This window comes from Typopeltis vanoorti, chromosome 13, assembly GCF_054136105.1.
Source record: "Typopeltis vanoorti isolate ZY-2024b chromosome 13, IOZ_Tvanoo_1.0, whole genome shotgun sequence".
NCBI classification, from domain to species: Eukaryota; Metazoa; Arthropoda; class Arachnida; order Uropygi; family Thelyphonidae; genus Typopeltis; species Typopeltis vanoorti.
In genome coordinates this window covers 90365738-90393681 of record NC_143561.1, presented here as the reverse complement: position 1 = coordinate 90393681, position 27944 = coordinate 90365738, and the positions used below count along the sequence as shown (strand labels likewise).

General features: G+C 35.2%; 1 protein-coding gene across 3 annotated transcripts in view; it reads right to left on the bottom strand.

Moving 5' to 3' along the window:
- The window catches only part of LOC150100355 (uncharacterized), a 358520-nt gene that overhangs the window by 99953 nt on the left and 230623 nt on the right, over positions 1-27944 (bottom strand). For all 3 annotated transcript variants that reach the window (XR_016549227.1, XM_090402349.1, XM_090402350.1), the window contains exon 15: positions 14165-14246. Coding sequence is in view for 2 of the 3 variants with exons in the window: in XM_090402349.1 (XP_090258475.1) it covers positions 14165-14246 (82 nt within the window). In the remaining variant the exon portion in view is untranslated. The remainder of the gene's footprint in view (positions 1-14164; positions 14247-27944) is intronic.

Here is a 27944-nt window from a genome sequence, read left to right as displayed (position 1 = left end):
ATTTCAAATTGTCTGGAAATTCGGGTGTTGTCAAAAATAATACTGGAAGAAAATGGTTCTTTTTTTTTTTTTTTTTTTTATGAGAAATAAGACAGTACTAGGTTTTATTTTAGTATGGAAATTGACTAGGTTATCTGAACCCCACTGGAGGATGGCTTGGAGATCAGAATTGAGGGCAATGGTGATTGATGTTCTGTAGGTTGAGGTGAGTTATGTGGAGTAAGGTTTATCAAAAGAAAAGGAGGAGTGCAGTGTGCTGTCATCTGCAAAACTGTGTATTGGGTTGGAAGTTAACTGAAGTAATTCATTGATATATAGTAGGAAGAGGGTTGGTGAGAGGACAGAACCTTGTGAATCCTGGCATTAGTTGGATGGTGAGAGGATAAGGATCCATCCATGGCCACACAGTGTGCATCCAGACAAAACTGGCAATTCAACTACAGAAGTCCTGGGACAGACCAAATGAGGTAGTTTGTCTAGTAAGCTTTTGTGTGCAAGACTCAAACGCTTTGGAGATATCAAGTGTAACCACTTGAGATTGTCCAAACTTCTCTATGGTATTTGTCCACAGATGGGTGATATATGTGAGTAGATCACTTGTTGATCGGCAGTGACGGAATCCATACTGGCAGTCATTTATTAGGTAGGTACCTTCAATGTAGTGTAGGAGTTGGGAATTGATGATTTTTTCCATTACTTTAGACTGGACTGAAGTGAGCGAGATGGGGTGGTAGTTGGAAGGCAGTGACTTGTCGCCCTTCTTGGGAATGGGCTGAATATAGGCCAATTTCCAGGCTATGGGATAGATACCAGTGGAGTAAGACAGTGTATATAGGTGACATAGGACATCAGTTCTGGTGCACAAACCTTCAGGACAACTGGAGGAATGCCATCAGGGCCAGGAGACGTTTTCTGTGTCCAATTTGGACAGTATTTTACTGATCTTTTTCTGGCAAAAGGATATAGTGGACACTGTATGTTGGGCATCTGGAATGGTTAGGGGACATTTGCCATTGTCAATTATGCATGTACTGGAAGCAAAGTGAGAGGTTAGGAGATTGGCCTTAGCTGTAGGTAATGATGCAAAAGAGCCATCAGGGTATGACAGGGGTGGGAATAGTGTTGGGCAGAAGTTACGACCGATTACTTTGGTGAGACACCAAAAGGCTTGGTGCCGGTTAGACAGGCGGCTAACTTCCTGCTTTTTGCTCTTCTGAATTCTGTTTTGGAAGCAAGTTTTTTTTTTTTTGCATTTATTTTGAGCTTGGGTATAAGCTCTAAAAGAGGATGGAGTTCTTGATTTGGGCTAGTTATGGTATGTTTGGTTTTTCATTTGAACAGCCTTGACACATCTTTTGGAAAACCAGGCTTTAGTTAGGGAATGACGGGCCAGAGTACTGTGGGGAATGTATGTTTCCATGCCAGTGATGATTACTTTGGTTATAAGTTCGGTGCATGTGTTCGGGTTGGAAGGACATAAGCAATAGTCCAACCATGGGAATGAGACATAGAAGTTGCAGAGGCTGTCCCACTTGGCACTGTTATAATGCCAAACTACTTGTATGGGAGTGGCTGTGTAAGAGTTGTTGCATTGGGGAGGAGATGAGCACTAGGTTGTGGTCAGAATTGCCTAGGATACATTCACTGTATATTTGGAAGGATCACTGGTCAGGAAGAGATCCAGGGTATTTGGAGAGTGGTTGGGTTATCAGGTATTCTGGTTGGCATCTGAACAAGTTGTGTAAGGTCATTAGTGATGGCAAATGTTTCAGCTTCTCTGCCTACAAGATCTGTACAGCTGAAGGAGGAAAGCCAGTTGGTGTTGTGGACATTAAAATCTGCTAGGAGGATGATTTCACTGTTGGGAAAGTGGGACTGGAGAAAGTCGAATTTTTAAGGAGAAGAAATTAAAGAGATCAGAGTGGTTGGTTGCATTAGGGTAGCGATAGAGACAGTGTTGTGTCCTATTTCTTTAAATTTCATAGTTTCTTAATGTTACATGTAAAGTCTTTCCTATGTGTATCACGTGGTACTTCTGGATCACAAAGGGATAGACCCAGGGTCGAGCCAAAACCAATGTGGCAGAGCCTTCGTAATCTACCTCTCTTAAAGTTCTAAGAAATTAATTTTTTTATGCTGCACCACTTAGAACTCTTAGATTAAAATAAATTATGTTAATCAAGAAGTGAGTAAGAAGATGTACTGAAATAACACTAGATTTTGCAATCGTGACCTTTATCGTACTCTAGAATTTTCCTGCTCAGATTCGTAGCAATTTTACAAGTGGTGAATCGGATTCCACACAGACAGTCTTGGTTAAAGAATAGCAAGGTTTATTTAACATTATATATACAGCTAGTAATACAAGAAAAGATTCCGTTCAAGGTAAGTTAAAATCCAAATCAAAGCAATCTACATAAACATCTTCGACAGATATGATCATCAAGACACAATTAATCTCATGCAACTCACACAATTTATAAATCTCACATTACAATTCTAAAGCTAACAATCCATATAGACATTCATTCCTTAGGTTGAACCTTCTTAACATCCATTAACATATACAATAATTTAATTTCATTAAATGATTATCCTTTCCTTGATTATCCTCTCCTATATAACTAAATTATGCTATAGTCCTGTCTTATAATTCTATCTGAGTCCTTCACTATCAAAGTTTCACATAACATTAAATTTTCAGGTCATACACAATTAAGAACAAATTATCTACTTATCCACATACGATAGTTCCTCACTCTTGCTGCATCATCATCAGTTTGTCTTTTGTTCAATTGGACTTTCCTTCAGTTTCAGGGCCTAGAATTCTCCGATCATCGATAGGCTCAAGCGATCTCTTCATGACCTCTTGGTCTCAGCCTTCGGGATGCGTATTTCTTCCAACTCTAAGCGGCATGGCCTGCTGCTGCTACTTCCCGGGAGTCCGTGACTAGATTTTCCCGTAGAAACATCGCCGAGCGCTCAGGAATGGAATTGCTCCAGCAACTGTTCAGCCAACAAAAGACCTGGCACCCAGAGAGAGCCGGCAAACCACGAGGGGAAACGTAAAGAGAAGAGGATAAAGGGGGGGGGGAAATTCCTAACCCTTTTATATCTCCTCCCTACCAGCCATCATTGTAACTTAAGTCGTTCACCCGGCACGCAGAAATTTTCGTCGCATGGGTCTGACCTTACAACGTCCGTTTTCTCTCTCTACTAGTTTTCTTCACGCCTCGTGAGCACGTGACTGCCAGAGGCGACCGTCTGCTTGCCCCCAACCTTTGAACTTTTGTTCACAGAGATTACACTGGCCAACAAAAAAATTTTTTTTTCTGCTGATTATGATCTGACACTTGTTTTTTACTCATTTGAGTGCGCTGATTTCAAATATCAAACCCATTTTTCTCTATCACGTCAGGTTTTTCCTCTATGGCATTTTCTTTTTGCTAATTTGTAAGTTTTTGATAGTTTTAAGGAGGCAGTACTATTTAGAGGATCAAAAAAATCGATTTTTTAATATTACTTTCTGAAAGTATGTACTTTTAAAAATCTGTTCCTAACTTTTTATCAAGAAATTTGAAAAAATCCCGAAGATATAGCCTATTATTCAAAGTAGTGTGCAGATCAGAATTGGAGCGCTCACTGCTCTCGCTTGTTAGTAAATGAATAAATGCGTAAGAACCTGCAACGGCACGTTCTTACTAGATGATTGCTATTTTTGTTTAATTCAGACTTCTGGTTATAATAAGAAGAATAAGAAAAAAATTGTGTATCCAAATCTCGACTCAACAATTCGGCCAGTTGCTCATTCCAATGAAATAGCCATGCCAATTTATAAAGGACTTCCTTTACTTGAGAACGAGCATGATCGGGATATGCCAGATGTTCTTGAGGAGCAAGACCTGGATGTTGATTTAGACAATGAAAATTTAATTTCTAGTTCTGGACCGCAACGTTTTACTCAAGCGGAATTGAATGACTTAGTAAGAGATTTGGGCCTATCAAAGGAATCATCGGAATTGTTAGCTTCAAGATTAAATGAAAAAAACTTACTGGAGCAAGATACGAAGATAACTTTTTATCGTAGCAGGGAAAGTAATCTTGTACAATATTTTAAACACGAGTGTGGGTTTGTTTACTGTAACAATGTGTCAGGTTTACTAACTGAAATGAGTGTTGTACAATATCATCGAAATGAGTGGCGTTTATTTATCGACAGTTCAAGCAGAAGTCTCAAGTGTGTCTTACTACACAATGGGAATGTATATGGCTCAATTCCTATTGGCTATTCAGTCCACTTAGGAAACATATGAGGACATTAAAAAGATTCTGAAGTTATTAAAATATACAGACCATAACTGGATCATCTGTGTGGATCTTAAAATGGTGAACTTTTTACTTGGCTTTCAAAGAGGATATACAAAGTTTCCGTGTTTTCTATGCTTCTGGGATAGTCGAGCTAGAAACCAACACTGGAGTTAGAAACATTGGCCTCTTAAAATATCCTTAAATGTTGGAGAACAGAATGTTATAAATCAACCTTTAATCGACAGAGAAAAAATCATTTTTCCACCTCTACACATCAAACTAGGTCTTATGAAGCAGTATGTTAAAGCTTTAGATTTACAAGGTGACTGTTTCCAATACATATGTGAAAAATTTCTACGACTTAGTTATGAAAAAATTAAAGCTGGTGTAGTTGATGGACCGCAAATTAGAACTTTAATGAGAGACCCAAATTTCATCAACTCTATCAACGAAATTGAGAAAGAGGCCTGGACTTCATTTACGATGGTTGCGAATAATTTTCTTGGAAACAAAAAAGCGTGCAATTACAAAGATCTAGTGGAAACAATGCTTGAAAATTTCCAGCGCCTAGGTTGCAACATGAGCATAAAGCTTCATTTCCTATACAGTCATCTTGATAGATTTCCTGAGAATTCAGGTGCTGTAAGCAATGAACAAGGCGAAAGATTTCATCAAGACTTAAAAACTATGGAGATCGGTACCAAGAAAGATGGGATTCTCACATGATGGCCGACTACTGTTGGAGTATTCAAAGGGATTGCCAAAACAGAACACACAGCAGAAATTGCTACAAACAAAAATTTATTCCCTGAAACTCATGTGTAAGTAAAATCGTTATTTTTTTTATAAATATTCTTATAATTTTTAATGAATATTGTTAAGTAGTTATGTATCTAATTATTGGCCTCTCTCTCATTCAAAGCACCAGTATGTGCCATTGCAGGTTCTTACGTATTTATTCATTTACTAACAAGCGAGAGTGGTGAGCGCTCCGATTCTGATCTGCACACCGCTTTGAATAATAGGCTATATCTTCGGGAATTTTTCGAATTTCTTGATAAAAAGTTAGGAATAGATTTTTAAAAGTACATACTTTCAGAAAATATTAAAAAATTGATTTTTTTCATCCTCTAAATAGTACTGCCTCCTTAAAACTATCAAAAACTTACAAATTAGCAAAAAGAAAATGCCATAGAGGAAAAACCTGACGTGATAGAGAAAAATGGGTTTGATATTTGAAATCAGCACACCCAAATTAGTAAAAAACAAGTCTCATATAAAAGTCAGCAAAAATTGTGCAAGAGAAAAGACAAATATCTTTGTCTTTTCTCTTGCAAGTTGTTTTACATCAAAAGTAATATCAACTCTAAACCAATATTATTAACACACACACTCTTCACTGGCAGATTTTCATTATATATATATATATTTCTTTCATCAAGTAAATAACGTCTCCCTGAGTTACTTCACAATTCCTTTCTTATTAAAACTAATGTAATCAATATTATACAACGTGCACAACACTTACTTAGAAACAAGCATATATTTAATTTTCTTATAGGGTCTTTGCCTTGTTAAACAACGATAAGTGGAATCTTAGTACTCTAAACTTATCAAGGTTTAACAACAGCATATGAATTTGACTGAGTTGGGAAGGGGATATTTTCATCCATAGAAGGTCAAAGTTGGGCGATTCTAGGTTGGGTGCTCTCCGGTAGGGTATGTCAGAGCAGATGTATGCACAGATGCCACCCTTGGGTCGAAAGGAATTAGTGTGTAGTTTGGAAGGTTGAGATGAATAGTGCTGGGGTAGGTGAGATAAGTTTCTACCAGAAAGAGTAGGTGGGGGTTTGGTAGACTGAAGGTATGTAGTGAACACAAAGTTTGGAGTTTAGGTCATGGATGTTGGTGAAGTGGATATGTAGGGTTTTTTTTGAGTCATATGTCTGACTGCAAGGGCCTTACACATTTCCTATGCAGTGCCTGCATACTGGTCTCCATGGTGGCTGCTAGTGGCATCACTTAGTTTTGGCACCAGTTTAACTTGTCTGTAGTTGATGATCCAACTGTCACCACTATTTTGCTGTTTTTTTCTTCAATTTGTCTTCGAAGATGGCATCCTTGTTCCCTTTGAGAAAATGTTAAATCTGGTCGAGCACGTACGCACGACTATGGATAAGTGTCTCTGAACTTGTTGATCGTTGTTATTAGTTTTGATGTGCTTGTCGGTGTGTCACAAGTCACTTTTACTAGGCGTGGAAAGTTTGTTCCATCCTTTCTTTTGTTAATGAGTCCAAAACAATGGCACCTGATGATATTTTTAGAATACATGTTGCATCTTTCTGTTAACTTGATGATGTCTTCTTTTAGTGCTTTTCCGTTTTCCTTTGGAAAGTTCAAAATAATGGCACTGAATTTTTTTTTTTTTGGCTTCCATCGAGTCGTGCACCATTCATGTGATTAGGTCATGGAATTCATTCATGGGGAAGGGTGAACATGCATTGCAGCGCTGATCATCAGTTGGTTTGAGCTTGGTTTCTAGTGCTCATATTTTGGAGGAAAGAGTTTCATTCATAGCACTGATGTGCTGTTCGAGGTCTTCAATTCATTTGCCTTAAGTTCAGGAGTTGTTTTACAGAGGAGGCACAGTGAACAAAAATAGGGATGGTTAAGGTCGATATGCATCTTGTGTGCCAATTCGTCTATTTTTGCACAGGAAGACTGTAACCAGTGGCAACAGAACTCTCACATTATACCTTTTTTTTATCACTAATATCAATTTGACAACTGTGGCACTTTGTCAGTTTGTTGGCAACTGACGGCGCTACATTGGAGAGATACGGCTGCTTGCTTGTCATTGGCTTTTGTTGCCGCCATTTTTGCTTTTTGCGGTGGGCATAGTGGGCACTTAAATGTGGCTGATTTTTAGATCAAAATATAACTGTTTTAATGCACTTAAAGTACTTACAGGTTGTGCAGAAGTTATCAGCTCCTTAGTACCCTCTGTTAAGATTTTCGTTTGATGTTTAATTTGAATGAGAAACACTTGCAGTAGCAATAATATGTTGGAGCACTAGTTTAGAGTAGCTTACTCACAGATGTCACCTGGTGGTGCTGAGTTTAAAAGTGCCAGAAATTAGTATGAGATTGGAAAAAATGTCAGAAGTAAAGAGCAATAGGTGTGCAAGGACTTAAGAAATGGCAAATTAGACTACATACAAGTAGTCTAATTTTGAAGAAACTTCAAGTGTAAGCAAAGCTTACACTTGGATAAAGAATTAAGAATATAATTTCTTGGCATTTTATAGAGATTTTTAACCAAGTGAACAAACTTTCTACAACTTGGTCTAATCCAAAGTATTTTAACAATAAAGTGTTACACCTTTTCACTACATGAAAAGATGTAACACCTGACACCTTCAACCATTGTATCTCTTGTGAGTCTGGCTCACACTGATGAGACCTCAATGAAGGTTGAAACCAGTATGGGTAGAAGCCCTTCTCATAGTATTATATATACAAGATGCGTGCTTTGCATTATGGAATACTAAGGCAATTAATATGAAGTCATTGGCTTCTATATACAAGTAGCCTAGTCATGAAAAAAACTTTATGCATAAACTTTGCTTACATTTGGATAAAGGATTAAACAAGAATATAATTTCTTGGCACATTTAATTTAATTTATGGCCAAGTGAAATAAACTTTCTACAGCTCACCCTCACTATAGCAAGTGAGACATGAGGAAAGCATTCCCCTCTATTCCAAAAAATAGTATACATTTGATTTTCACATCAAAACAATAGTTTGTTATAGGTGATAGTTTGCTACAGTGAACTTCTTTTAGCAAAACAGCTTTTCAGCAGTCTGTTATAGTAATAGGAGTCAAATATAACATGATAGATCAGAAATGGTGGAAAAGGGACTTATACAAAGCACTTCAACTACATAATTATGGCAAAGCAAACGTATAATAAGAGATACCAATCCATGAATCACTTTAATCTAGTCCTTCAGATATATCAAGAAATTGATTAATAAACATTTATATAAAGTCAAATTATCAAAAATATAAGCATAAGCATATTGCATTCAAATATGTACAGTTCTGAAGCTATGCACTTTTATACTTCAATCCTAAGAATAAGAGATTACAAAACCTATATCACATTTTTGTTGTACATGGTTAGGTAGTTCAAGAAGAAAGTTGCTCATATGTGTTTTGAAAAACTAAGTTTAGTCCTTAGGTAAACTGGAATGAAAGAAGAGGATCGGAACTTGGTATGTTCAGAGTCAGATAGTAAATAAATACTGACCAAAAGTTGCTTAAGTGTTTGAGGGAAAGTGAAGAAATAGTGGCAGCTAGTTTAGCAGACCAGTGCCTGTGAAAATACCTGCAGATTAGGCATGTACATTTACGAGAAATGTGACTGATGCGAGTTTGTGAGAGAAAAGCCACCAATTAAATGTGACTGAACAGCATAAAGCATTTTAAGAGAGGATTTTGGTGCATGATTTGATAAGTGAAAACAAAGTAGGGTTGATTTGGAATTTATATGGTGTTAGTAGTTGTGAAAGTGAGAAGTGTTGTCTTGAGTGGAAAAGGAAACCTGTTTTTTTTTGAAGCAGAGGAAGCAATATATGTGCTTATGTCAGGAGTGGATAGAGGGTGTCAGTCAGTTCAAGAGATCTGATCTTGAATGAAGGAGTCATCATTAACAAAAGGTTTGAGATTGATATAATGTCATTTATGAATAAGAGAAAGAACCTGGATGAAAGTAATAAGCGCTAGGGTACACCAGTATTGGTGGGAAAATTTTAAGAATAGGAAGGCATCGATATGGCACACAGTGAACATCTAGAGGAAACTGACAACTACAAAAGATGTACGGTATACCATAATTCAGTAAGTAGGCTTTTGTGCCAGACCTGACCATATGTCATAACTTGTATCCAGAGATGGTCAACATCAATTAGCAAGGGGATCTAGCATGAATAGAGAGCGGTAGAATCCATATTGGCAGAATGTACTTCCAGCTGCTGAAGAAGTTGAGTGCTCACATTATGATAACATTCCCCGTTATTTTATACAGAAATAAGGCGAGTCGTCGTCCGGTAGCATCCTCTAGCAAGAGGGGTTGCAGCAAACGAGCAGCTCTTCTCCATTTCTCTTGGTCTGTCGCCTCCATCATTCTTAAACCAGTCCATTCCGCGATGTCATTGAACCACTCTCTAGTTGGTCTTCCCCGTCTTCTCTTCTCAACTTTCCCTTGTAATATAGTTCTTGTCAAGTGTCCTGAAGAACCTCTCAGAAGATGTCCTGCAAATCTGATCTTTCTTTGCATAATATTCTTGAGCAGTGTTCTTTCCATCCCAACTCTTCTTAAAACTTCTTGATTTGATATTCTCTCTGTATAGCTAATCTTTTCCATCTTTCTATAACACCACATTTCCAATACATTAATTCTTTCCATATCTCTCTTCCTGAGTGTCCATGACTCACTTCCATAACTTGCAATACTCCAAACTGTTGCTTTAACTATTCCAACTCTAACGCCTATTTTAATATTCTTGTTTATTAAAATTCTCTTCATTTCCATAAATGTCGATTTAGCTTTGCCTATTCTATTTTTAATGTCCAACTCTGAAGTTTCTTTCTCTGAGATCCAGCTGTCCATTATCTTGGTCTTCTTTGTGTTAATCCTTAGTCCATACTCTTTACAGGAGTTTAATTCTTTGAACAATTTGTTGTATCCATTTTCACTTTCTGCCATCACCACTACATCCGCATATCTTAAGTTATTAATGATTCTTCCATTTATTTTTATTCCTTCTTCTACATCCTCCAGTGTCTCTCTATTAGCATCTGTTCACCATAAAGGTTAAACAATAATGGTGATAACTTGCATCCTTGTCTAACTTCTGTCTCCACCAGGAATTCCCCTGTATCCTCTCCATTCACATATACTGACGCTGTTTGTGTCCAATATAATCTCTTTAAAATTTCCAAGTCATAAGAGTCAATATCGAGATTTTCTAGAACAAAAAGCCTTTTATGTTTCACTGTATCAAATGCCTTTTCAAATCTAGAAATCCCCAAAACAACTTTCCGCCATGGTTTAGTGTTTTCTCCCCAATAATTCTTTGACCAGTTATAGCCTCTCTAGTTCCTCTGTTGGTTCAGAATCCAAACTGTTCCACATTCATTTCTTTTTTCTATTTTACTCTTTTTCTATTTTACTCTTAATTCCCTCCAAAATTATTTGTGCCAGAATTTTTGCTGTGTGAGCAATGACTTATGGTTCTAAAATTGTTACAGTCTAAAACTCCCGTCTTTTTTTGGAATTGGAATAAAAATTGATCTTCTAAACTCCTCTGGTAATTCTTGTCCCTCATAAATTCTGTTAATAATTTGCCATAACACTTCCATACCTTTTTCATCTATATTCCTTATAAGTTCTATCTGTATACCATCTATTCCATGGGATTTTCCTTCTTTCATCTTTTGAATTGCTAGATTCAATTCCTCCCTCATGATGTACAGCCTCTGCCCACCATGCTCTTTCATTTGATTTTCTCCTCTTTCTCTGTCTTCATAAAATTTACTTACATATTGTTCCCATTTCTGTAATATCTTCTCTTTTTCTATCAGAATTTCACCTCTTTCATTCTTGACTGCTCCAGTCCTTTGCATCTTTCTCCTTCCTGTCATCATATTAATGTTTTTATAAACACCTTTTATGTCATTTCTTTCTGCCTTTGCTGTTATATCTTTACTTATGTCATCTAACCACTCTTCCTTTTTCCTTCTTATCTTTCTTCGTATCTCCTTTCTCAAGTCTTTATACTGCTTTTTTTTTTCTCCTCTGTTTTACTATTAACTAACTTTCTTCTTTGTGTTATTTCCCTCAAAATATTTTCTGTCATCCATGGATTCTTTCTTTTCTCTCTTTCCTCTTCTTTTTTGGCTAAATGTAATTCTGTAGCAGTAATTATGCTTTCCTTCAGAATCTTCCATTTTTCACTTACATCATCACTTTCTTGTATATTTCTCTCATTCATTTCTTCCTCTACTTTCTTTGCGAATTTATTCCGCATATTGGTATTTTCAGCTGCTCTATGTTCCATGATTTGTTTTGTTTCCTTGTAGTTACTCTTTTTTTAGATTAATTTTCATCTCAGTTGATAGCAATATATGTTCTGTATTACAGTCTGCTCCTGGATATGTTGTCACATCTTTTGTTTATCAAAACATAATCTATCCGATTTCTTCTACTATTTATATCCTCACCTGGGGCTTTCCACGTATACAATCCTCTTGGATGTTTCTTAAACCAAGTGTTCATAATTGCCAAATCATGTTTTCTACAGAAATCTAACAGTAAGGCGAGTACAATGGAATAATAGGTTCAATCGTCAATTTCATCTTTCTTCGGGATGGATTGAATATATGGTTTCTTTTCGTGCTCAGGGCAGGTGTCATTCGAGTATGAAGGATTATAAAGATGATTCAATAATTTAACAAATGTGCATCAGCCAGCTGATTCTATTTTGGTTCTAATTTCTATCACACACTGTCACAACATAGTAATCTACCATTTATCCAACCTTCAAAGCAATGACTCTTCAATTAACCAACCCTTTATTTCACCTGATTTCTAGTAGAGCATCATGTAACTGTACTACAATTACCCAACCCTTCAATTATCAGAGCTCACCATTATGATAATTGAAGGGTTGGATAAATGGTAGATTACTGTATATTTGCAAGAACAGTTTTGCTTGCATGAAACTGAACAAATATAAAACAATGAGGAGGAATATATATTCAGTTTATTGCAGACTGATATATTTATTATATTTGAAACCCCACTAAAAAAATAATATGTTGCAAATATACAATCTGAAATGAAGTAGTTCTTATCTATTTAAATTTTGACATATTTTAATGAATTTAAAAATGTTTCCTTTATATTTTTGCACATTTTATTACTGCTTTCCTTTACTTTGATCACTCTCACTTGAAATCTGGCCACTGGTGGAGGAAAGTATTGCTTAAGACCTCGCTCTTTAAAACTTCAAATGATGGAAAATATGTTTTCAGGTGAACTGCTGTCTTACACATGCTGAAAAGAAATCATTTCATGCTGGGAATTAAGGAACTGCTACTGTTCTGCAATGTTTGCTAAACCAAATGAAGACCTCCAAGAAAACTGATAATAATGTAACGCACCGATTCATCTGAAAGGCTAAGATGTTCCTATTTTCAACAATCAAGAATGCCATAATTATCTCCAAACCATACCACATTTACTTTTGTACCTAATTTAAAATTAAACTGAACTGGCACACAAAAATTTCCTTTCCATCATCATCAAATTCCTGATATGTACACTTTAGGGGATACATGTAGATAATAGTACTACACTATAAATTTACATCATTATTAACTTCCTACAAACAATTTTCCTCCAAATTCTGGCAGCTCTTATATTTGTCTTCTAAGGAATTTTGGTGCATCAATCCACCTAGATCCTGGTCTTACTCTCTGGGTCTTTTTCCTGCCATCAAACACCACACTTGCTACCTTTCATCTCCCATTCTATTAAGTGCCATATTATCTTAGCTCTTCTTAACCATTCTTGAATGCCAAGAATGTGAAGTTCCTTCCTAATATCTTCATGTTTAATATGATTCTGCCATTGATGCCATCTGATCTGTACAGTCCCCTAATTTTTCTCAGAACTTGCATGTCTGTGGTCTCTTGTCTTTGATCCACTTATTTCAAACTGAACTCTCAGATCCTTAATTAAATTGGTGTAAACACCATCTTGTATATGGTTAGTTTAGTGTTTTGACTGATTTCTTTCTTACTTCATGCAAAAATTCATTCAACCGGATCCTAACCACATATTAGCTTTGCTATTCTGAGTTTTATTTCAATATTTACTATCTTCACTAAATCTTGGCCTAAATAACTGAAATTTACTCATTCTGTACATTCTGTATTCAGGATCTATTGATATGTTTATTCCTATATTAATAGTTTTTGGTCTTTTTATTCCTGATTTTCAGGCCAAATTTGGTATAGTAGTTATTCAATTTAGTTAAGGAATCTGTAATCTTAAGAGTATCAACATCATCTGCATAAAGTAAAGAGGCAAGACTAACATTAAAATATCTTGATATCAGGTTTAATGACACTTTCCTTCATAATGTAAACCATACAGATGATGAATAATACCGTGGATTAGTTATGCGGTTTTGTCTTGTAAGTGATTTTGTATCAAATCATCTTCCCTATAAACTCTAAATTCTAGAAACTTAGAACTTAAACACAGGTATGTGCACCTGTGTGTAATGTCCTATTTACATATTTCTTACATTACCAACTAAAGTTCATAGGTATGCATGCGCGTGCGCACGCACACACACACACACACAGAGGGGGGGGGGGGGAGAAGAGAAAGAGAATGAGAGAGAGCAGTTTTTTACTGTTGTGAAACCCAAAGATGGATTTCATCTTAGGTAAAATATGTCATTCATGCACCTATAGCAGAGATGAAGGTATTGAAAAGAATAGTATATTGCTAAGGTTTTCTACTATTATTTTAATTACTGAAAAGTCCTTGCTAGAACTTTTTGGTAGTTAAACTCAAAGTCACAATGCAAGTGCAAAACCTACAAAAAGCAAGTCTTATTATTCTTTTCTTTCAAACCGTTTTCTCAGCACTACTTTATTTCATCACAGTCATTATTCCCAAATGGATCAGCATTATTAACAATTAAATGATGTGTAGTTAATTAAATGTTACTGTTATATACAAAGATTATTTTACTTAAATGATATACTTGCCATCTGGTTGATTCCATTCTTGGATGCATTAAACGACCCTTCTTTGCAAAAGGATTGGTATTCCCATGTTTTAAAGAGACATCTGCAAAATATATAATCTTTATGTAACATTTTATCTTAATGTTACACAGTCATAACAAACATTCATTATAATGAAGTATACAGAATAATGTAAGTTAAATAAATCTATTTTAAACACAAAATATGCAGTGTTCTAGCTATCTTGCTAAAACAATCACTGAATGGTGTTTACTACTGCAAAATAGTAAGTGACATTATGATGAACTCACCAGCTTGTAATAAACTGCCAAAAATTTTCAGTTAAAACAAAACAATCTTGCATAACTGTCATTTCTCTCCCATTTTTTTTCCAGCATGCTCTTTAAAAGAAACTCCTTAAAATAAACCACCCTTTTGTCCCTACAAGTTCATTACAGTACAAACTGTGCATAATGTGATGAGATGAAATCACACACACCTGTAAAGCCAAAAGTTATAAATCGCTGTGCAAATAATTAACGCGATACATATGTTTTTCAGAAACATATTTTTCCATTTCACTGCATAGCACTTTACACCCTCCACCCTTCTCCTCCAGATGAAATAACTTTTGCAATATACACTGACACCAAGTAAGTATTTCTTGCAAATGCTGAATTTTTCATTGTGGAATCATGTGCATGATATTGCACAAATCATCAGCTTTTGGGTCTGACAAGTGGCTACAGACATTCCTCTCAAGATACCCAATATAGCATGTTGATTTTTTTTTAACCAAAAAACTAATGTAATAAAAAATAGCTAACACTGGTTTTATAGGTTGAAATAATTATTTAATAAAACCTACTAGTTTCACCACTTAAGCTAGTGGCTTCACCTGGGCTAGGAATGAAAGCACAAACATATAACAAGCATTAAATATGAATCATTACATAACTAAAAACACCAAATGTGTAGGAACTATTACACACAAATACAAGTAAAAGAGAAACACATGGAGTGTGGAAGTTGGCACATGGTCAGTCATTGTTCAGCAAGTGTGCCCAATAGTGGACAGAAAAATTAAAGTCTGACATTAAAGAGACCAAGTTTCACAACCATATGTGATGACTGGAAGTATATACTGCTTAAATGTCTTCCTTTTTTAAGCAGAGTGGAACATCATTGTTTTGAAAAATGCTTTCAATTTTCTGAATGCACTCCAGGAAAGTTGGACTCTTCTATTTATTTCCTTTTCGAGTCCGCAGTTTAGATCAACGAGATGACCTAAATATGTACGTGAAGAGACTCCAAGAAATTGTTTTCTGTTATTATGTTTTTTTGGTGTTACAAAATGATTAAACATGATTTTAGTTTTTTTATTTGTTTATTTTTAGGCCAACTTTTCTGCTCATATGACATAGGTCTTCTATCGTTATATTAAGATTTGAAAAAATTATATCATCTGCATATCTTAGGTGTGTTAAGTTTCTGTTATTAATTTTTATACCAAGGTTTGTCCAGTTTATGTTATTAAATATTTCTTGAAGGACTGCTGTAAAGATTTTGGGTGATAGAGAATCTCCTTGTCGGACACCTTTTTCAATTGATATTTTATTGCTACTCATGTGAAGTTGGATTGTTGTTGTTGCAGTGTGGTATATTTCCTGAAGGAGGTCCATATATTTTCCAGGAACTCCCTGATTCTGGAGTGCTTTGATTATTGCATTAGTTATGATGGAAACTAATGCTTTTCCATAATCAATAAAGGCCAAACAGAGAGGCAGTTGGTTTTCTTCTGCTTTTTCTATTATTTGTTTTACTACATGAATATGATCAATTGTGTTAAAGCCTTTACAGAATCCTGCTTGTTCCTGCAGGTTGATTTGAGCCTAGAAGAGGGGTTAACCTGTTTGTTATTGCTTTTGTGAGAATTTTATACAGATTAGAGAGAATACTAATTGGTCTATAGTTCTTCACTACTACTTCTTTGTCTCTTTTTTTAAATAACAGTATCAGAGTAGCATTTTTCCAGTTTTGTGGTATTTTTCCCTCTTCTAGGCATAGATTTATTAAGTTTGTGATATGGTGAATTATGTTGCTTTCTCCCCATTTAATTAATTCTATGTTAATTAGTTCTTCACCAGGACATTTTCCATTTGTTTTAATGCTTGTTTTATTTCATCTGAAGTGAATGGAGAGATGAATTCCATAGGTGATGGGGAAGAGTTATTTACATTTGATCTATCTAGTGTAGAATCACTATAGAGTTCTTTATAAAAGTCTTCTAGTCTGTTTAGGATTTGTTCTTGGTTCCTTATTATAGTTCCATTCTTATCTTTTATTGCAGTTATTTGACTTTTACCAACTGATAAATGTTTTCTTAGAATTTTCATATTTTAATTGTTCTCAATTGTTTCTTTTATTTTTGTAGTGTTATAAGCTCTTATCAGATCTTTAAACATGTCAGACAAATTTTTCTGCCGACTATCGAGCACACATGCTGAACAATGACTGACCATATGACAGTTACCATGCTGCACATGTTTGTTTTTGTTGTATTTGTCTACACATTCGGTGTTTTTAGTTATGTAATGATTCATATTTAACGCTTATTTATTTGTGCTTTTATCCTAACCCAAGTGAAGCCACTAGCTTAAGTGGTGAAACTAGTGGGTTTTATTAACTCATTATTACGACCTATAAGTCCGGTGTTAATTATGTTTTTTTAATACCCAAGATAGTTTTGTGTGCCTGAAATGTCCAGGGCTAAATCTCAGAAGTCTAAAATGCCATCAAACTGACCACCACATGCAACATGCACTGAACTTTGGTGAAGTCATCCAGTCAGTCTACAACAACCAAATCCTTGCTAACATTTTCGTAATGACTGACTTTTTAATAGCCCTGGATCCATCCAAGAAATAAACAGGAATTAATTATCAAAATGGAGGGAAGCGTATAAAGGTAGAAACTATGGTAGAAAGTGTTGAGTTGTAGTGTTGTTTGCCAGATCCCTCAAAGTAAAGACTAAACCTAGTAGTAAATGAGTTTCAATGTCTTTTGTAATAATATCACTTTGTTTACTGGAAGATTGAAGAAGCTAAAACATATGTATGGACTCCAGAGTAAGGGAATAGTTTACTTCTGCCCCCCCCCCCCCATTCCTCTCACTATGCTATATGAATGCAAGTTTCAGAATTATGCAGGCATCATGGAAAAGCCTAACATTTCTTCTTTTCAATGGTACAGTTTTAAAGTAGATTCTGCAGATGGGTTTCTAGACAAAATACTGGACTGAACCTAATATTACTGCTAAATTTAGGATGCTTTCAGAACAGCTAGCAAATCTGCTGCCCATATTCTGCCAGATGTGCATGAAAGGAGCTGGTATGTGGAGACACTGCCAAAGACATGATTTGAAGAGAAGTTGGGTGAAATTTTCCAAATCTATGGCTTAATAAAGGATCTATTACTGTATGAGGTTGTCTAGGAAATTCCTGAACTTCAGACATCATGTCAACAAGTGCTACTAGCTTCATGCTTCACATGCAACAACCTAGCAGCAGCATTGGGAAATAGCCTAGCAAAAATTGCAACATGATATTTTACTTAGTTATTGTAGTCTGTTTGTGTCAACACGTTTGGTGTGCCTAGCGATTTTTTGTTGTGTTTAAAATGAGCGATTTTCATGATCAATGAATTTGGGTGAAGTTTTGCATTAAATTGGGAAAATCTTTCATGGAGACATTTCAAATATTTAAAGTAACATTTGGGAATGAAGCTTTAGGCCAGACTCAAATGAGTAGTGGAAATGATTCAAAGATGGCTGACTTTGACTTTGATCATTGTTGACTGAAAAAAACTTCAGTCAACAATGATTCCTCAGGACAACTGTCAACATCAAAAATTGACAAAAATGTTACAAAAAGTTCGTGAAGTCATCTGTTCTAACTGCCGTTTAACTGTTCTCCAGGTAGCTGAAGAAGTAAACTTTTTAAAAACTGTCTGTCATGAGATCCTTATGCAAAATTTAGTCACGCATCACACTGCAGCCAAATTTTTGCCTCGCTTTTTGATTGACGATCAAAACCAAATTCGAGTTTATGTGAGCCAAGAAGCTTTTCAGTCGAAAAGCAAGACAAGTGCAGTTAAACATGAAAGTGATGACAGTTTTTTTTTTTTTTGATTCTGAGGGCATTGTTCATTATGAATTTCTTCCACAAGGCAAGACAGCGAATAAGGAGTATTATCTTGAGATAATACAATATATTCATAACTACCAGTAAAAAAAAAAAAAAGCCTTATGCTTGGAGGAAAAACCAATGGATGTTTAAGCATGATAATGCATCCCCCCCCCCCCACACACACACACCATTACCAATCTTCATTACATATCAATTTTTGGTGAGACACAAAACAAGTCATTTCACAGCCTTCTTACTAGACTGACCTTGAACCAGCAGACTTTCTTTTTTTTTAATTCCTCAAATTGAAATTGACATTGAAAGGCTGATGTTTTCAGTCAATTGATTTGATAGGGAAAAAAAAACTGCTAGCGGAACTGTGCAGTATCCCAAAAGAATTCTAGGAATGTTTCAAAGGATGGAAAAAATGCTGGCAGCAGTGTATACAAAAGTGTAGGAAAGTACTTCGAAGGTGAAAAGGCCAAATAGCTTCTAAGTTATGATATGCAGGAACATTTTTATTTAAAAAGTTCAGGAATTTACTGGACAAATCTCATATATTCCCAAGTTGCTCCCAATTTCAACTCAATCAACAAAATCAAAAGTCACAGGGAAATACATTACATGCCAATAAAGGCAAGATTCTCAAAGCCTTCAAAGATCTGTTTCACAAAAATAAGTGGTCCTATTTCTAAATTTTCCATGATGTTCATTTCCATCTCTAAGCTACAAAACCAAATCTGCTTTTCCTAACTCAAATTGTAGCTTCTTCAAGCGCTACTCATATCAGTTTTTCTAATTCTACAATTGTTTACATTTCAAAAAAAGACATTTGTATATATGCCTGCTCTGATATACCATACTGACTAACTTACTTTCCTCCCCCTCACTTTTTTAAAGCTAAAATTTCTTTGGGATTCATACTCACATGGCTTGCAGCATTCATAATTATTAAATTAATACAGTAATACCCAAGCTTATGACAAACCACTCACATGACACTTTTTAATTATGACTAATGCCCATTTATGTGATGCTGCATTCGTTTAGCAGTTTTAGCAACATGATTTCCGTAGATAACCTGATGCTCAGTATTCATGAACTCAGTTTATTAACATCATGGCTCACTACTTTTGGGTTGATGTTTTTCTGTGAGTTATAAACTTTATAACTATTATTTAAATGTTATTAATAATGGCAGATAAGATTTGAAGTAAGGATACTGTGCATTCAGTGAAAAGAAAAACACATGCAAACCTATTACATTAAATACTAAGGTTCAAATTATTAAATTTAGTGAGGATGGTGCATCGAACACTGAAAGACACTACAGGCTAAACTAACCTTATACTCATGTTATTTTTAAAAACAAAGATACAGTTCTAAGTGAATCGAAAAGTGCTATACTAGTTATACTAAAGTTAACTAAACAATACAGTCTTATTACTAAAATGAAAAAAACTTTTAATGGTTTGATGACCAAACTAATTGATCTTTCCTTAAGCCAAATATTTTTATAATATTTTGAATAACCTTTTTGTATTACAAAAATTTTATGTTTGCTCATCTAATGTAAATAAACACATTATTTACCTCTTTTAAGCACATATATGCTTAATTAAAAACAACATTAAACCATTACATGTATCTACAAACGAAAAAAAAAAGCAATGATTTCTAGACACCAAAATTTACTATATTCACTAAATTCACTGTAAAAAATAATAATAAAAAAAAATAAAAAAATAAAGCAATTTAATAAACCAATGACTAGTTTCATACAACACTATTGTTTACTTCTTCAAATTGATACAATAAACATAAATATAAAGAGGTATTAACGTGGAGATGACAGATAGATCCACGCGATAACACGTGATCGGCCATTTGGTGAGAACTCGCATCACGGAATATCGCGTGATTGGCAATGAACGTGTTAAATTTGTATACATAAGTATTAAATTCTATGAATGTTATTTTGGAGAGCTGCCAATTAACGTGATGGTTTTCTTAGGTGTAAGATCAATCCAGACTCATACTATTTTTTTTTTTTTTTTTTTGCACATCTCTAACATGTTCTTTTTGACAGATTTCTCATGAATATCCCATCTGTCCAATGTAAAAAAATGCTGCAATTGCAATAAATTTTATAAACTACTAGTCTCTTCACAGGATGATATGGTTGTTTACATGATAACATCATGGAAATTTTTTTGTAGAAGTCTAAAGGCAAGTTTTAGGCATCGAAAAATCCAATTTAGATCAGTAGTAGAAAAAAGATAGATCCATTTCCAAGAAGTAAATGGATCTATCTTTCCCTAAAAGATCATATTAATCTTACTTGTGAAGTATACAGAAAAAGGAAGTATAATACAGGTCAGTATCTGCATGCCAGTTCCAATGAATAAGGCAATGTACGAATTGCGAATTCATACAGTGCCTTATTCCTCTCTCCCCCTTCAACATGAATTGACTCTTCTTGGCAGTGTGCCAGCCAAGGTTCTCATATCTGTGGTTGGACAGTACATTCTTATGGTTGTTCTATTTTATTATTGCAGTTAATCTCTTACAGTGCCTAATTTATAAATTAAACTTTATCATAGGTATTTTTTATAGGAAAAAACATAGTATATATAGGGTTCAGTACTATCCGTGGTTTCAAGTATCTGCAGGAGGGGTCTTGGAATGGTACTACTATAGTAAACAAATTTCTTTTATCACAGGGAACTATCGGCATCTATGTGCAAGCAAGAAAACTAAATTATAAATGTGTCTTGCACAGTTATGAAATGAAAGTTTATGGAAACATGCTCAGAGCATTAGCAATGCTCTCAATTAATTATGGAAACTCACTCAGAGCATTAGTAATGATAAAGAAACGGTATCAATGAAAGTGTTCAGCACATTTGTACCGATTAAAGGGTTAAACATGTGCATTGTAATGTGGAAAAATACAGGTTGCAAATCACCAGAGAGAAATGAAGAATGTATAGGAAAATGGTTTGAGGATGAAAGAGACCAAACTAGACCAAACTGTAGAAGTAAAATTTTGGACAGATAGGGCAACAAATTCAAGAGGTCAAGGCTTGATTTGGGCTGTACAACCATAATAAGATCTCTTTCTCATAAATAAGACAAGGGAATTGTAATATGAAAGACACTGCTTAATTAATATAAAAAATACAAATATAATTATTTACATAATTCATTTATAAGGATTCCATGAGAAATACACTTTCTCTCACACTCACACAAATATAAGTTTAATTTCAAGAATAATTCAACAACATATTATTATTTTTATTTATTTATTTGTATTGTACCATCATTTTATTTATCAGGATAGAGGCTGTTATGATTAGATTTTCACTTTACGACAAATAGTTGAGAATTCATGGGAATATAACAAAGATCTGTTTTAAGTTTTGTAGATCTGGAAAAGGAATATGACAAGGTGCTAATGGGACATTATATCAAGCAATACTTAGTCTTTACTTGAGCTGTAAGTCAGCAGTTAGAAATGAATTAAGTAGAGGAAGATGGTCTGATGTAAATCTGGTGTCCGACAAGGATGTACATTATCCCCTCTTTTATTCATTATCTATATGGATCACATTATGAAGGAAAGCAGTATTAAACCAAAATTGGAAATGTCAATCTCAGCTCTTTACTTTATGCAGATGATGTTATACTTCTAAATAAATCCAGTACAAGTCTGCAAGATTCCCTGACTAAATTGAATAACTGTTGTAATAGATTTGATATGAAGGTCAGCAATAACAAGATAAGAAGCATTGAAAATATCAACTGCATTGTGAATGGAGAACCTATAGAACGAGTAAAACATTTCAGCTACTTAGGCACAGTTTTTAGTGAAGACAGTAAATTAAATAAGGAAATAGGAAACAGAATCAACAAGGCCAGTATGGAAGGAAGTCAACTGAATGAATTCATATGGAATAAGAGAGAAATTAGTCAAAACACTAAATTAGCTGCATACAAGACAGTATTCAAACCAATTTTAACTTATGGATTGGAGAGCTGAGTTAAAAATAAAAAACACTTCAAAGACTGGAGACCTCTGATATGAGTCCTGAGAAAGATTAGGGGCATGAACAGATGACATCAATGACAATATCACATTAAAAACGAAGCTATTAGGAAAGAATTTGACATCATTAGCATACAGGAATGTGTGTTATCAGAGCTAATCTCAGGTGGTATGGTCGCTTAAACAGAATGGGAGAGGAAAGATTAGCAAAAGAAGTATTCTCTAACAGGTTGGCAGGAAAAGACCCAGAGGTAGACCAAGATAATAGGTTGACTGATTCAGTAAAAGTGCCTCAGAAGATAGAAATATGATCTGATAATGTTGGAGTCTTGACAGGTAACAGACCGATTTGGAGGAAAATTGTAGATAGGAAATTGGTAATGATGTAATTTTTCATGTAGTACTATCATATTCTGTACACCCCTTGAGGGTTCATGTCAGGAATTTGATGATGTTATCAAGTGATGATAATAAAAGAAACAAGGAAATAACCAACTTAAAGACATTCTTCAAAAACATGGTTACAACATCAAAACTATTAATAACGTATTGAATAAACTATCACAGGATCCAAGACAATCAGATGACTACAAAGGTGCAGTTTCTTTACTGTAGGAATGTTAAAGACAAAATAGCAAAAGTCCTACAAGAACTTAACTTAAAAGTTACCTTTAAACCTCTGAAAAAAAAACTTCACGATGTCATGATTTCCTAAATAATCACATCATCCTATGATGAGACCAGGAGTTTATGAAATCAATTACAACTGCCCTGTTTTTACATTGGACAGACTGGACCATTGTGGAGTAATACATCAAAAAGTACATATTAGAGATGTGGATTAAAAATATAAGCATATAAATCTGTATTGGCCTTTCACATCACTAACGAACACAAGTCAATTGACAAATCACCGTTATACCATATAAATTTAATATTTACGTATGCAAATTTAAGGAGGCTAGCGATATGATACGATGTTCGACTCAGTGTAATATAAACCAAGGCCTGATATTAAGTCAACTCTGGGCAGCATATGTAAGAAATCTACATACTGATGAATTAGGCTATGAGATAAATTATGTTATATCCTATAACAATGATCCATGCTCATGATATCTCGTTCCTACATTCAACGTCCATTGCATGATGAATTTAAAAAAAAAATGGCAATTTGCTATTTAGAGATTGCCATGCTCATAGCTCTTTATATTTGTGTATCAATCTGAAATTATTATTATTACAGGCGACTCCAGGGAGTCCTTAGACTCATCGAGGGAGGCCCTAAACATCATGTCCACACAACTGTTCGACATTCTTGCAGTATCTATCATACCTTGCCTTGAACACACTCACTGTCATAGCACCCACAACAGACTCTGGCAGCTTATTCCACTCATTTATCACTCTAAAAGTAAACCCAGCTCTAACACCCTTGCTAACCACACTCTTGCCCAGCTTCCATAGATGTTCCCTAGTTTTCCCACCACCAGTCCTGATCTCAAAAATATCCTCTGAATTAATCCTATAGAAACCCTTCAGCAATTTGAATGTCTCAATCATATCTCCCCTTTTCCGCCAATCAACCAATTTCTGCAACCCAAATCTTCAACCTGTTCTCATAAGGTTCATTCCATAGACCTGCTATCATCTTGGTCACTCGCCTCTGGATCCTCTCCTCCCCATCAGGAAGAAACCTAGTGACCAAATCTGGGCACAATAGTCGAAATGAAGTCTTATCAAGGCTCAGTACAGAGAAACAATAACTTGCTTGTCTCTGCTCATCAAAGTATTTTTCAACAACCAAGTGAGTTGATGAGCTGATTTAGCCACTTTTGCAATGCGCCTCCTAAACTTCATCTCCCTATCTGCCAACACTCCCAAGTCCCTGGCCTCATCAATCTCCTGGAGTACAGTTCCACCAATGTGGTATACTGCTGCTAATCTTTTCACCCCAAAATGTATAACCTTACATTTTGTCACATTAAATTGACATCGATTTTCCTTAACCCAGAACTCCAATCTATCCAAATCATCCTGCAAGATTTTAACATCTTCTGCATTCACTATTGCCTTACCCAACTTTGCATCATCGGTGAACAAATGAACTGTTCCTCTTAGATCCTTCCCTATATTGTTAATGAACAAATTAAACAGCAGTGGTCCAAGAACAGAACCCTGCGGCACACCACTAGTGGTGTAACTAACCTGAATAAACTACTCTCTGATATCTCTCCATCAACCACTCACCTATCCATCTCACTAACCCTATATCCATTCCCATATGTTGCAGTTTACAGATTAGAATTCCATGTGGTATCCTGTCAAAGGCCTTAGCCAGGTAAACCCATTACCAGTTCAGCATCATTCAGTTCAGTGTTATAAAACTTGAGCAAGTTACTGAGGCATGATCTACCCTTCACAAAGCCATGCTGTCTCCTGTATAGTATCTCATTTTCATCAATCCATTCCTGTATTTTTCCCTTGACTACTTTCTCCAAGACCTTGACAACGACTCCTGATATGCTGATCTGTCGGTAATTTGCAAAAGTAGCTTTGGATCCTCCTTTATGCAGTGGAACTATTTTCCCGTTTCCACACCTTCCGGACTAAACCAGACCCGAGACTCAGATTAAACAACATGGTCAAGGGCACTGATAATTCTTTAGCCGCTTCACATAAGACCCGTGCCAGTATACCATCCAATCCCACAGATGTATTCACATTAAGGTTCTGTAATAGACTATTCACCTCCACTTCATTCATCACAATTCCCATATAAACTAATGGTTCCTTCATTCTTTCAATGCCACCACTGGATGATATACTCTTGCAAATGCACAGTAGTAATGTAACAAACTCTAATAGCATTAGAATTTGTTACATTATCTCCCAAATTATTTACAGCTGCACTAGAGGAAGTCTTTAGAAGCCTTGATTGGGAAACAAAAGGAATAAACAAATGGAGAACAGCTGCATCATCTGAAATTTTCAGATGATATTGTCCTAATAGCAGATAATCTTGAAGATCTGAAAGAAAGGCTAAATCAGCTAAATGAAGCCTCCAGAGTAATTGGATTAAAAATAAATAAATAAAAAACAAAAATAATGATGAATAAATATATTAACCATAGAACTGTCAAAGTTGAAAACCATGAAATAGAACAAGTTACTTCATTATGTGTATTTGGGCCAATTGTTATCCTCTGAGGAGTGCCAAAGAAAAGAGATTGAACAAAGAATTCACCTGGGATGGATGGCGTATGGGAAAACAAAAGACATCCCTATGAGTCTAAAAAGGAAAGCTTTCAACCAGTGCACACTTCCTGTGGACAGTGCATACTTCCTGTCCTAACTTATGGAGGAGAAACATGGACTTTAACAGAAGCCCTAAACAAAAAGCTGAGAACAACACAACATCGCATGGAAAGAAGTATGCTAAAAATAACATTAAGAGATAGGAAGACAAATACCTGGATAAGATCTCAAACAGCTGTCATGGATATTGTAAAATACATTAAACAGGCTAAGTGGAGATTGGCTGGCCATATTGCCAGATGCAGTGATGGGAGATGGACTAGAAAAACAACAGAGTGGAGACCAATGGATGGAGCAAGACAAAGAGGAAGACTGAGAAGAAGGTGGAGTGATGAACTAGAACAAATCGCAGGAGGAGGTGGATAGGAGAGGCAGAAAACCGAGTGATCTGGAAAATTATTGGGGGAGACCTACGTCCAGCAGTGGACAGAACCAAAAGGTTGAAGAAGAAAAAGAATATAAGAAACTACTCATTGATTTATTAAACTTTTATTTTTTCACGTTTTTTTTGCCAGTATTAATTTATTAATTATAAAAAATTCTTTGCTCCATTTATTAAATTAATGTTATATCTATCATTCTTCAAATATCATCAACCATTCTGAACATTTTGATTTCCTTTCTTTCAATGTTGATTTTTTCCAGTCCAATATTCCTAATAAGCAAGTCATCTTCATTGTTGATTTTAATATTTAAAACTGCAACTTCCTTTCTATTACCAACTGCACTGATCAAAAAAGTAGAGATGCCAAACAAAATTGCTATCACTAATAAGCACTCATTAACCGTTCACATACCTATCACAATACCAAGTAACCCAATCCACTCTCTAAAACTCTGGCTCTCTTTTTCAGAAGTAATGACCCTTCTAAGTATAATGCAATTTTTGTTTATTCAACTGATTTCTTTTCCTACAGAGTAACATTCATAGCCACACTCACCCACTTTCTGTCTAGCATTATAAGAATGTCCAAGTGGGATGAGCTTGGTTTCTGTACCTCTTATTTCTATGGTTGAATTATGATTTTCAGTCTTCTAAACAAAACATTTGTATTGAACATATCACCAAAGCAATTTTTAATTGGTATGAAAATATTTATCCTAAAAAGTTTTACATGGTTCTCATCTTACAATTATTAACTATTTATTCCCTCATTAGAGGCCTAGGTGATTGAATAGTTATACACTCTCCAAATAATGGGCCACCAGTTCAACTCTTACAGAGGGCATAAATGTTCTACAATGTCTTAAGATGGTAGAGGAACTTCAATACCTGGTGTGAGACCACAATGTTTTCTGGAAATCTGAAATTGCTTGAAAAAGTATGATGGTTGGTTTTTATAGCAAGGTTTTCAGATTATCTATAGTCTTACATCTGTCCATGAGTAAGATTCACATAAACACTTTTCACTTGTCCCTCATCTAAGCCTCTGTTCTTGAATAAGTATGTAAAAACTGTACAAGAAAAGAACTGGCTTTTATCAAAATCTCCATTGTCCTTTTCTGTTTATACCAAACTCCTAAATTGCTGTAAGCAAGCAAACTATTAACACACACTCACGCCCTAATATCGGGTAGAAAGGTTTGTGTGTTGGCAGTACATGTTAATGGTATTGATTTGCAACAGAGAATAATAAGAAAATAATTAATATTTATTGTGTGTCTGGTGTAGCTCAGTAGAAGGGAAGTCTTCAACTGGTTCCCGAGTTAGTCAATCTCTGGCATGGGCAAGCAGGTTTTTTCTTCCAGAAACACAAGTTTTTCGACCGTAGAACCTACATTATTTCAGACAGTAACATATCCTGTTAGGATAAGGCATCAAGAGATGGCAGCACTTGTTTGCTAGTCTCTTTATTGGTGGCCACCTATAATTAGTGACAGACATGGGTCAGCATAAGTGCAGTTCATTCTCTAAAGAATGAACTGCCCACTCAGTCTCCAAAAGTTAGATAGGGTTTAAAGGCCTCACTTACTCCCTATAAGGGAATAAAAGGCATCAACTTAATATTATTATAAACTTATTTTGTTGGTATTAGATCCAGCATCTTCAAACAAAAACAGTTTGTCACAGTATATGAAACAGCAACAATTTGGTATAACAGTGAGACTAGTTTAAAAAAATATATATATAAAATAAAATAAAAAAACTGTAATGGACAACACAAGGAACTAAAGTCCTAATTGGTATTCATTTATTGTTGGATAAAGAGACAGAAAACAAGTATTAATTTGATCTTAAAATGAC